Raw genomic sequence first — 12,807 nt, 5'->3', positions numbered from 1 at the left:
GTTATTGTCTCGCTATACTTACAAATCAATGTCCTAATAACACCATATTTATTTCAAAATAGTTTGAACACCACTCAGGCCGTTCTTATTAAGCACAGGACATTTCAGGCAGTATTTATAACGCCACATGGCAATAGAAACAAAAGTCGGTGGCATGTATACTGGAACTGCAAATGGTGTTAATAGATTTAACTGAAAATAGAAATTGCCTGTTCCCACTGACCTCTGAATAGGCAGGAAAACAGAAAAGAGAATGAGCTTATAATACTTCAGGGCTAAATAAATATTAGATAATGCTGAAGATCTTTAAATTTTTTGCAATTGGATTTGGAACATTACTTATAAAATAATAAATGTTCAACTGAGGACAAACAGTGTTTTCTCTTCCTGTGGTCCAAAGCAGATGTTGCTTTGGTGTGATATTCTGTTCATCCCCCTCATCATGGTGGAAGGATTTAGGTGACCTGATGATCCAGGAGCCAAATAGAATGGGGCTTCAGGCAAACCCATGGCAAACGGATTCTGTGTGGGAGATAAGACAAAGCACAGCCTGAGAAGCCCTATGATGAGACATAACTATAGAAGCAGTGTTTTCTCGCCTTGACCCGGACCACTGGGGCCCCATATGGAGCAAGACCTGCTGGTGGGGCATCAAACGGAGGACCTGTTGGTCAGGCTTTTACTCCTGGGGCCCGACCCCATGGACACCCTATATGTGGAAGGAGCCAAAGGAGTAGGGTCAGTGTGATCCTCGGATACAGAAGTTGACTTTTGGGACTTGGAATGTCACCTTTCTGGTGGGAAGGAGCCTGAGGTGAAGTGTGAGCCTGAGCGGTTCTGGCTGCAGCCACTCACCTCAACACTCCGGAACCAAGCAGAGTGGGCATCTTCATTGCTCCCATTTTGGTGTCTGCATATTGGCGTTAACACTAGTGAATGGGAGGGGAGCCTCCCTCACCTACTTGTGGTGTTTGTGTGTGTGCGTGTGTGGGTGTGTGTGTGTGTGTGTGTGTGTGTGTGTGTGTGTGTGTGTGTGTGTGTGTGTGTGTGTGTGTGTGTGTGTGTGTGTGTGTGTGTGTGTGTGCGTGCCTATGGACCAATGGTTGTTCAGAATACTACCTATTTTGGTGTGCTGGGCACTGCCTCAATTTGCTGGGGAACTTCAACGCTCACATGATTAAACTTGAGACATGACTTTGGTCATGTCACAAGTAATTAAGTAACTAATTACTTTAGAAAGCACAAAATGAATACACTAACCCGATCGCTTTCTTGGGGAAGTAATCAGAAATTAGTAACTCAGTTAAGTTACTATTTCAAAGTGACTTGACCAATTCTGGTGGGCAGAACACTGCACTGAAGGCCTCTTTAATCTCATCTTCCAGGGAGGAAGTGGGGACTTTTTATGTGTCATTATTATGAATTTCCTGCCATCCACTTGACTTAAAAAAAAAAAAATCATTATAAAAATGCATGGGCCATCAAAGCTTCTACTCTAGTCAACTAAAAGGCTTATAAAACCAACTTAATTTCAAAACATGACACTTACAATCCGGTCTACTCCAGGATTTATGTCTTTATTAAAGGGAACATCTGGACAGTCATGCCACATTTTATCAATAAATATGTGCCAGCTATCGACCTTACACCACACACACACTATTTTATTATTTGTAAGATTTCTCTCTTGGCTTTAGCAAAAGATCACAAGCATTTTCCCCCTCTAGTTCTAGCTAGAGGGACCGGTACTGTCTGTTTTGCTAACTAAATACTATTCAATATGATGACAAACAACATTAAATTTGTATTTGTAATAGAAAAAATTGTATTTGCCCAGCATGAATCACAGTTTGGTGTTTTTTCTCCCAATTTATACATAGTATAAACACTGTACTAAAGGTTGGATCTATCAGCTGAGAAAACATTATAGCAAAACCAAAATAAATGATTTAGACTTGTGAAAAATAATTGTAGTGATTCATAAAGCAGCAAAAGGAGAAACTAATCAATCACAGTGTTACAAACTGGAGTTAGAAACATCATCAAGAAACTCACAATGAACCGTATGGCACAAAAGAAGCCTGCCACAAGAAGAACATTTGCAAAAACCCTGAAAAGAAAACTAGTCAGAGATATCTGCAAAGGCCCCAAAGCTGCCGGATGCAAAGGAATGACTTAGCCATGTCAGGAATTGCTGCCTCTGAGAGGACTCTTAGGTTTTCTATCCAGACAAAGTAAAACATCACTTCTGCAGAAGAAATACCTTGAAGCCAGAATTAAGCATTTTAAGGTTGGAAGGACTATGCATCCTGGAATCATGTCTTTTAATTAGATGAAACCAGGACCGACCTGAGCCAAATGTCAGTATTTCTCAATAACACTGCAAAAATATAAAACATTACGTTCAAATACCCTGCCAATGGAAAAAAAAAAAACATTTATCACCAATATTAATGAATTATTGACTTAAAACTAGCTTGTTATGCTGAAAAGTTTCTTATGTGTTAGTTTTGTCTCACTGTACTAAAATATTTGCCCTAGAAACTAGAACAGATGTTCTTAGTAAGATTCTGTATTTTTCATTTTTTCATTTATGTATTTATTTTTTTCAGAAAACCAGCTGAATATTTATTGGTGTTTTATTCTTTTCACAGTCTGTGTTACATACAAGAAGTCTCCAACATTTGATTTGTTGAAATATGTTGCTCTGAACTGTCAGCTAAAAATACTTTGCAGCAGCACTACAAAGAGGACATGCACCATGTTGCAGAGCTATCAGTCACCCTGTTTTCTTCTTCTCTCCTTTTATCCAGTTGGGTTTTACTCACGCTGCTCTTAAATGCTAATGATATGTTCTCACTACAGCAGACGAGTAATGCTTTGGAAGAAGATAGAAAAACAAAACATTTCCTGGCTGATGAGCGTAGTTATCTCTGCGCACAGCGAGGAGTGTACCCACGTTTCCCTGTCAGATGAAAGCCTGGATAATTCGCTGGGATCAGAAACAGGTAGAGCTCAGACAGCTATCCCCTCCCCGACCCCCTAAAGGCCAGAGAGGAGGAGAACACAAGCAAAGGGAATGACAGATGGGGAGAGACTGGCAAAGTCTGACTGACATGCTCCATCCACCAACTTTTTGACATAAAAATGTGTTGCTTTGTTGTTATGTGCATTTTTTTTAAATGATGGCTGTTCTTCTTTTTGACAACTCTCTGTACTGTGCTCTGAATTTAGGCTTTCTTTGGTTACTCACAATCGGAAAAAATAAGACTTCCATTTCCTGGGGTTATTCTGCATGAGGTTCCCATGTTTTCTACATGAGATAGATAATCTATCTCCAGGAACATACTGCTTAGTCGGAAACAACAAATCAGAGCCAGGAGGAGGGTCTCTATGTATGCACTGTCAATGGAGCCTGTCCTGAATGCTAGGCTAGTTAGTATAAACTAGGTAGTTGAAAAAATAAATTGTTTCTCCTCCATTAGTTCATTGGGCAGCACCGTCAATCATGAGTTGTTTGGCAGCACTAAATCCCGACTCCTAGCTCTGATTGGTTGATGTATTTCTGCAGTAGCAACGCAGATTATCTGTCTCATATTATGATGGCATAGTGACAGTTTCAGCAAATATGTAAAAAAATAAATAAATAAATAAAAAAAAACATTGTTTATAAATGTTACATACTGCAACTTTATAAGGACATTTGGGATGGATCATAATGAACACAACAGGTTCAGTTCAAACCTTCTAATGCTGCCTCTTTTTTATCAAAACAATTTCATCTGTTGAGCTGTTTTCATGTTAAAAAATTGAATGTTGGTGTCAGATTTGAAATGAATATATTAAGGCATCTTATAAGGCTTCCTTTGTCTCTCTGTCAGTGTCTCTAATGAATACACAGCATCACTCAGCGACATGCAGACAAACCCAGCAGTCCTGATGGGGCCCACAGTGCCTCCCAGGAGGTGTGTGATGTATGCAGCAGAGTTCACCTCCTTTTGTGAAAACCCCAGAGGAGGTAGAAGCAAATTTGGCCCTTGACCCCAATAGCATGTGTGTCTCTACATGCATTCCTCAAGGTATGCTGGTGTAGTTGTCATTTGTGTAATTGAAATTCACACACACACACACCCGCACACCCACACGCACACACACACACACACACACACACACACACACACACACACACACACACACACACACACACACACACACACACACACACACACACACACACACAGCACTCAGCTCAATACCCCTGAGTGTGTTTCAGTTGTTTTGATGTCTTTGTACATGTTTAATGTCCAGACATGTCTCCCCATTAAGCAAACACACACTTTTGTATTTTTATGTATAAGTAAGTAAATAAGAGTCTGTCAAATTTGGCCTGTTTTTACTTTTCAAAGGACGATCAAAACAGAGGCAGCAGCTATTGCCTCTTTTGTTTGTTTGTTTTTTTTTTGTGAGGATGCTGCTGCATATTTTATGCTTAAACTTTGCACTAAACCAATCGGCAAGGTGAAAGTCTCACAGAATCTCCCTTTGTGCAGTGTTTTTTTTTTTTTGTTGTTTTTACCAACAAAGTGGAAATTAAACAGGCATGACTGCTAAATCTGTCTTAGAATCACCCTTTGAGTTGATTCTGTTTGATTTCCTCATTAGGCCTGGGTCTACTGTGAAAATAAAAGTTTTTCCAGAGTAATATAATGTTTTTAATCAGGGATTATAAAGCCATGTCAGTAAATGGGAAAGAACTGAATCTGAATTGGCTTCATAAAGTCTTACAGTTTCACTGACAGTGGATAAGATACAGAAGAAAACTTTGGATCACACAATGGAGGGAGAATGGAAAACTCCACCTACGACAGTGACATAAAAACACCCACATGTGTCAGACTCAGGGGTGGGATGATATGGACTTAAAGTTTTATCAGTATTTTGTGGTATTATTGTAATAATGAGAAAAGTGATGATAGGAACTTTTTTTGGTAACTGTACGGCTGTGACTGCATGACGGAGCATTCATAGCTCCACAAACAAAAATACATCTCTTGAAAAACATTCCCATTTGTAATGGTTCTTCAGAACACCAGTCACATAAAGAAGTCGCTGCATTTAGTCATATTTGCAAACCTATTGAGATTTATTGATGTTCTCACTGAACAAATTGTGTCAAATTCCAACAATGTGAATAGTTAGTTTTTTTTTTCTTTCAATGTCATTAGTTGAAATTTATCGTGACAACAATAAATCAGAATTTTCATCACGATTCTCTCATCAAAAATATATGATAAATACCCACCCATATTCAAACAACCAGTGAAAAGTTTCTAACAGAGGACCATATTCTGTCTAATCCCACAAGATGCCTTCCATCAGTCCATTCAGTGCACCATCAGGGGGAGCTATACCAGAAACTCATTCATTACTCAATACTAAATGAGGCTCATAGCCATGGTGAAGCACGGTGGTTACTTATCTGTCATGATCTGTGGTTACTTATCTGTTTATCTGGGGATTTGGTCAAGGTGGATGAAACTGTAAAAATTTCTATTTTCAATCAGCTTTGAAGGAGAAGAATCACAGTGACTCCAAATCAGCACAACACTCTAAAAATATCTAAGTTTTATAATGACCAACAGGTCTAGAATTACATCAAAACAGAACTGAACATCTGTGCAACTCGCTAAAGAGGGACAAGAAATGTGTGATTGTTTTTTCCTTCTTTCAAAGCATAGAGGGCAAATATTGTTATGTTGATTCTTCAACTTGTTTTTGTATTTGTAAATTTATTAGGTTTTTACATGTGAACAATAAAGAAAACATTAAAGTGTAACAAACCCCCAAATCAACATTTTCCACTGATAAACATTCTAAATAGGTTATGGGGGGTTATATGTTTATGCTTCTGGGCAAATTTTGACATTTTTGAAAACGTTGTTATTATTTCTGCATTATTTTTGCTTAAAACAATCTCAGTATAGAGCTAAGATCAACTGAGAACTTCTGACAACACCGGGGAGTGATCCTGAAAACTGATGTTGACAGACTCTCACTGCAGCCTGGCTGAGCTGGGATAGAAGGGGCAAAAGTCCAGATGCGGAAGAGATGGAACCAGCTGCAGATGCAGTGACATGTGGTTTAATGGAATACTTTTTACAATAAAAAGTATTGGATCAGACGCCGGCCACATTTTTCTAATACTTAGCATTTTTTCTATTGGTCCATAACATTATGCCAATAATATACTAAGTTTGAGGTTGAACAAAATTTCAGCTCACCAAATATAACAGTCTTCTTGACTTTAAACAGTGAAGCTAACATAAACAGCTTCACCTGCACTAATATTAGAAAAGAGGTAAATTGTTACAGATGAATCTTTCTGTGTGGTCCCAATATGTTACATCAGAATAAAGTCAGTAAAAGTGAAAGATTAATGTACATCATTTTAATAACACACAAAGAGTAGAAAACTTGCCTGAAAAAGTTAACAAATATTTAAGCTACAAACACTAAAACATTAAAGTAGAGCTTAATACTGGATGGTTTAGTGGAAAATAACAGAAAATGACTTCTGAATGAAAGATTCCTCAAGTTAGTTGACAATTCGCAGGATCAAGAAATATTATTAATGCAAACAAAGAGTTTAAGTAAAGATTTTCCAGCCCAAACTGCAGAAAAACATGCTATCAGATCCTAATTAAATAAATGTTGCTTAATTCTTTACATCCATGGAAGTTTAAAAACTCTGAAGAGCTGAGAAGCAGAAGGAGCTGCTCCCAGGAGGAAAGGGCTCCTGTGGTTTTTACATCAGAGCAGATTTTACAGGCAGCAAGAAGTAAGAGAGTAAACTTGTGGAGCTGAAGGTTGAAAACAGCTGAGCTCAGGTTTAGGCAACTGAAACTAAACAGTGTAAAAGATTTCAACAGCAGTTATAAAGTTTCTTGGAAAAACTTGACTGTGTGGGAAGTGCTGTGAGACAGTGTGCATATGTTCACATGGCAACCTCCCCCTGTTCAGCTCAGAAATGGGGATTTTACTATATGGACACCATGCAGACGCGATTTATGAGTTTACAAACCCACATGATGATACTGTCCATCACAACATCTTCACTTTCCATCATAATCTCTGTTAGAGAAACGATTATAGGTTAGCAACATACACAGACACATGTTGACCCTGTATAAGGGAATGGTGAACACAGACACGGGAAACAGACACGGACACGACGTTACGTCTTTCACTTCCAGTGTTGTAATGCATCTTCAAGAACAGTTTCAAATATTACATAACCACATACTGAGTGCTGAACATTGTACAGAAACATTATGGTTATCGCCATACAGTAATAAGAAATGTAGCACCGGCCGTTGCTAGCCAGAAAGCTAATGCGGGTGTAACGCTTAATAAAATTCAAACTACGGCAAAGAACTCAAAGACTCCCTGCTTATTCGGCAAACAGAATAAACTTAAATACAGGTCTGAACCTTATAAGTTGTAATTTTACCTGTATAAGGGAATGGTGAACACAGACACGGGAAACAGACACGGACACGACGTTACTTCTTTCACTTCCAGTGTTGTAATGGAGGAACAGAAGTAACGCGTTCCACTACTCCGAGTCAGACGAGACCAATCGAGACACGATCAGACACGATCAGTAAACAGACAAAACTAATCGAGGCACGATCTGTAAATAAACTCTCAAAATTTTGGATTTCATATTGATAACATTAAATGCGTATTATTCATATTAATAACATTAAATGCGCATTATACCCTACAACACACACACACTCACAGTGCTGAGGAAGAGTTGAGGGAACTCACCCAGTCCCTTTATATTATCTGATGTATTAATGAATGATGCATTAGCTTTGCCTTGCCTGGTGTCTACAGAGCCTTCCCTTCCGGTAAGGATGGTGAAAACCTTCAAATAGGTGAATCTTTTAATGGAAGCTGAAATTCTATTTTCAAACATTTGAAGTTTTAATAAAATCACCATTGACATGTTGTGGTTTCTGGTGTCTACTGGTAATGTTTAATACTGATAGGACAACACTGAGGTCTGACTGTAACACATGGTGATGTGTTACAGGCTGGAGCACACGGATTGAGATCATATGTCAAACTGAAGGCCCGGGGGCCAAATCTGGACCACTATGACTTTTTGTGCATTTTTTTCAAGAACTTTCAACATAATATGTTTTGTGATTAAATAATAGCTTAGCAAATCGAAGAAGTTTTTATCTGTACACTGACAAATAACATCAACATGAAATGATGTTGAACATGCAAGTGGGAGTCATTTGAAATGTTTATCAAGTTAATCACAGGCTGCGTAATTATTTAATCACGATTAGCCACATTATAACTGAAAACTTTATATTGAGAAAATAAACATTTTCTGTTCAAAATCCTCTCTACTGCTAGTGTGGTGAGTAAATTTAGATGTGAGCTCAGTGGTCAGAGATGTAGCCAGGAGTCCGTGGTGAGTCTGGACTAAATGATCCACAACTCAGAGGGGAATCTGTCCACAGGACAACTATTTGTCATCACAACACAAATGTGGTTTTATGGAAGAGTAACAAGAAGAAAGCCATTGTCAAAAAAAAAAAAAATATATATATATATATATATATATATATATATATTGTGGTTATATATATATAAAAAAGAGAGAATCATGACCCGAATGACAACCAGACCTCCCCGGCGCCAATTACAAGGGCTGAGTGAAGTACCATCTGAAAGTCTCATTGAGAACGTGAATGCAGCATTGAGAACGATCCCTACCAACACCATAACAGAAACCAATGAGCTGATCTACAACTCAGCATCAGTGATCCTTGAGACGCTTGGCTATAAGAGCAACCATGAGACCCAATACCCACCATGGAAAAGACGGTTAGAGGCTAATCAAGGTAACAAGGAGGGAAGTGAGCCAACTGTCAGAGCTCCACAAGGGTGCAATGAAAAGACCAGTACCCAGAAAGTACAGGCAGATGCCCATACCTGAAGCACTTGAAACTGCCAAACAGAGGCTCCAAGCCTTGTCCAGCCGCCTAAAGAGATACACAAGGGAGAATGAATCCAGAAGGATTAACCGGCTCTTCTCCACTCAACCAGCTAAGGTGTACTCCCAATGGCAGGGTAACAATAACAACAGAGCAGACCCACCAAGGCTGGAGACGGAACAATACTGGAAAGGCATATGGGAAAGGGAGGCGTCCCACAACAGCAATGCACAGTGGCTGATCTCTCTACGAGAGGACCACAGCAACCTCCCTGAGCAAGCCCCGGTAACCATCACTGTGACAGATGTCCAAGAAAGAGTCTCAGGTATGAAAAACTGGACAGCACCAGGGCCTGACATGATCCATGCCTACTGGCTAAAGAAACTCACTGCTCTCCATGAGCGACTGGCAGCCCAAATGAATCAGCTGCTACAAAGTGGGACTCACCCTGAATGGTTAACTGAAGGGCGGACAATCCTAATCCAGAAGGATCCTGCCTCTCCACAACCTGGAAGCTCATGTCAGGCATCATAGGGGCCAAGATAAGCAAACACATGGATAAACACATGAGCACGGCACAGAAGGGTATCGGTGTAAATAGCAGAGGAGCCAAACACCAACTCCTCGTAGACCGCACAGTTGCCCGAGACTGCAAAACCCGACACACCAACCTGTGCATGGCTTGGATTGATTACAAGAAAGCCTATGACTCAATGGCGCATACTTGGATCATTGAATGCTTAGAGATGTATAACATCAACAGGACTCTGAGAGCCTTCATTGCAAACTCGATGAGGCTGTGGAAAACCACCCTTGAAGCCAACTGCAAACCACTTGCACAAGTGTCCATCAAATGTGGCATATACCAAGGAGATGCTCTGTCCCCGCTACTGTTCTGCATAGGCCTGAACCCCTCAGCCAAGTTATCAACAAGACTGGCTACGGATACAGACTCAAAAATGGGGCCAATATCAGTCACCTACTCTACATGGATGACATCAAGCTGTACGCCAAGTGTGAGCGAGACATCGACTCACTGATCCACACCACCAGGATCTACAGCACGGACATTGGGATGTCATTCGGACTAGAGAAATGTGGTCGGCTGGTCAAAAGAGGGGGAAGGTCATCCACACAGAAGGGGTCTCACTCCCAGAAGGAACAATAGCAGATATAGAGGACAGTTACAAGTACCTAGGTATACCACAAGCAAATGGCAACCTCGATGAGTTCACAAGGAAAGGAGCCACAGCTAAATACCTCCAATGAATAAGGCAAGTCCTGAGAAGCCAGTTCAATGGCAAGAACAAAATCTGTGCGATAAACAGCTATGCCTTGCCAGTAATCAGATACCCTGCTGGAATAATTAGCTGGCCAAAGGAGGAGATAAAAGCCACAGATATTAAGACCAGAAAGCTACTAACAATGCATGGAGGGTCCCATCCCAAATCCAGCACCCTGAGACTGTACACGAGCCGCAAGGAAGGAGGCAGAGGACTAGTGAGTGTGAGAACCACTGTCCAGGACGAAACAACTAAGATCCATAAATACATCAGGGACAAAGCCTCAACAGACAATGTGCTCAGTGAATGTCTCAGACAAAAGGGAACGGAGGTTGAGGTGCCAGAGATACCATCATGGGAGGACAAACCCCTACATGGGATGTACCACCAGCAAATAACCCAAGTGGCTGATATCAGTAAATCCTACCAATGGCTGGAAAAAGCTGGACTCAAGGACAGCACAGAGGCCCTCATCCTGGCCGCCCAGGAGCAGGCCCTAAACACCAGAGCAATAGAGGCCCAGATCTACCACACCAGACAAGACCCAAGGTGTAGGTTGTGCAAGGAGGCCCCTGAGACAGTCCAGCACATAACAGCAGGGTGCAAGATACTGGCAGGGAAAGCGTACATGGAACGACATAACCAAGTGGCAGGCATAGTGTACAGAAACATCTGTGCAGAATATGGACTGGAAACCCCGAGATCAAAGTGGGGAACACCCCCAAAGGTGGTGGAGAACGCCAGAGCTAAGATCCTGTGGGACTTCCAGATCCAGACAGACAAAATGGTAATGGCGAATCAACCTGACATTGTCATAGTGGATAAACAACAGAGGAAAGCCGTTGTGGTAGATGTAGCAATACCAAGTGATTGCAACATCAGGAAAAAGGAGCACGAGAAACTGGAGAAATACCAGGGCCTCAGGGAAGAACTGGAGAGGGCCTGGAAGGTGAAGACCACAGTGGTGCCTGTGGTCATCGGGGCCCTCGGGGCCCTCGGGGCCCTCGGGGCAGTAACCCCCAAACTGGAGCAGTGGCTACAACAGATCCCAGGAACAACATCAGACATCTCAGTACAGAAATGTGCAGTCCTTGGCACAGCCAAGATACTGCTCCCAGGCCTCTGGTAGAGGACCCGAGCTCAGAGGATAAGAACCACCCGCGGTGGGTAAGAAGGGAATTTTTAATTTTATAATATATATATAATTTTATATAAATATTATAAGTTATCTCATCAGCACTTTTCCAATCATGTGAAAGAAAGAGTTTTGGTCAGATCAGAATAAAGGTAAACTTTTAGGCCAAAAATACAGTGGTGGGAGAATCATGCTATGTCGGTGCTTCACTTCAGCAGGTATGGGGAAGATGGTTATGGATGATGGAAGATGGCTAGAGAGAAATACAGAGCAATGTGGTAAGAAAACGTTTCTGAAAAAGACTTGATACTGGAGTAAAGCTTCAGCTTCTAGCAGGACAACCAGTCTAAACATAAAGCCAAGGACACAACAGAATAGTATAAACAAAACATAATCATATGTTAGAATGGCCCAGTCAAAGACATAAACCTAATCTAGAATCTGTGGCAAGTCAGAAAACTGCTGTTCACAAACTTTCTGCATCTAGTCTGACTGAGCTGTTTGAAATCTTTGCTCATTCTTTTTTCCTGTCACTAGATGATCAGACAAACCTTAAAAGCTTGTGACTGCAATAGAAACACAGGGTGATTCCACAAAGTAGTTACTCAACCTGGGTTGAATCCTTTTTCAGTTTGCTATTTGTGAGAAAATATGGGGAAGTTCAGGGAGTATGAATACTTCTGCAAGCCACTGTGTTATATAGAAATGGTTGGATGTCAATAATTATTACTCCTGAGGTTTAGTAATTTCTTAGCATGTTTTGTCGAGTGAGTATGTCCTCAGATACAGGTTTGCATTTTTACACATCTTCACCATTATGCTGATCCAGCTAATCACTGTTAACACCAATACAGCTACATAGTTTGGACAAATTTCTGCACAACTTCTTCAGAAGCTGAAAGCCACTTTTTTCACAGGAACATTTACTGGAATGAAAGCTGAACTCACCAACTGGAGAAGGTGTGCTGCTTGACGGCTGGTGGATCTGCAGCCTGTGAGGCAATACTGGTGGCAGCTGAGGCAGGGAGCTGATGATGGAGGGGAACAGGAAGGGGTAAACCCCTGGTGCGTAGTGCCTCATCTGGACCAGAGGAGGACTGCTCTGGGACTGGGCACGGCTGGCGGTCTTCATCACAGCTACAGGCGGAGGGCACACTGAGCTCTGAGTAGGTGACCGGGGAGGCCATCAGGTGACCTCCTGGTTGCAATTACTGTGTTGGGAAATGTTTGGTTCAATCTCAGCACTCCAACACTGCCTGGTGGTGGGAAGGGGCAGCAGGGGAGGGGGCAGAAGGCTGTGCCCTGCAGGTTGGCTTAGAGGTTTCCTTCTGTTAGTCCTGCAACACAAACACGTTTTCTTTCTTCAGTT

General features: G+C 41.3%; 1 protein-coding gene across 1 annotated transcript in view; it reads right to left on the bottom strand.

Annotated features, from left to right (window-relative positions):
• LOC129376287 (retinoic acid receptor beta-like) overlaps positions 1 to 12,570 on the bottom strand; it is a 100,388-nt gene extending 87,818 nt beyond the window's left edge. The window contains exon 1 of the mRNA XM_055055870.1: positions 12,387 to 12,570. Within this exon, the coding sequence (XP_054911845.1) occupies positions 12,387 to 12,570 (184 nt within the window). The remainder of the gene's footprint in view (positions 1 to 12,386) is intronic.
• Positions 12,571 to 12,807: the final 237 nt, after the last annotated feature.

This window comes from Poeciliopsis prolifica, unplaced genomic scaffold, assembly GCF_027474105.1.
Source record: "Poeciliopsis prolifica strain line A6 unplaced genomic scaffold, Auburn_PproV2 SCAFFOLD043, whole genome shotgun sequence".
In the NCBI taxonomy this organism is placed as follows: Eukaryota; Metazoa; Chordata; class Actinopteri; order Cyprinodontiformes; family Poeciliidae; genus Poeciliopsis; species Poeciliopsis prolifica.
Note: the sequence above shows the minus strand (reverse complement) of the source record. Positions and strands in the feature narration are given on the sequence as shown.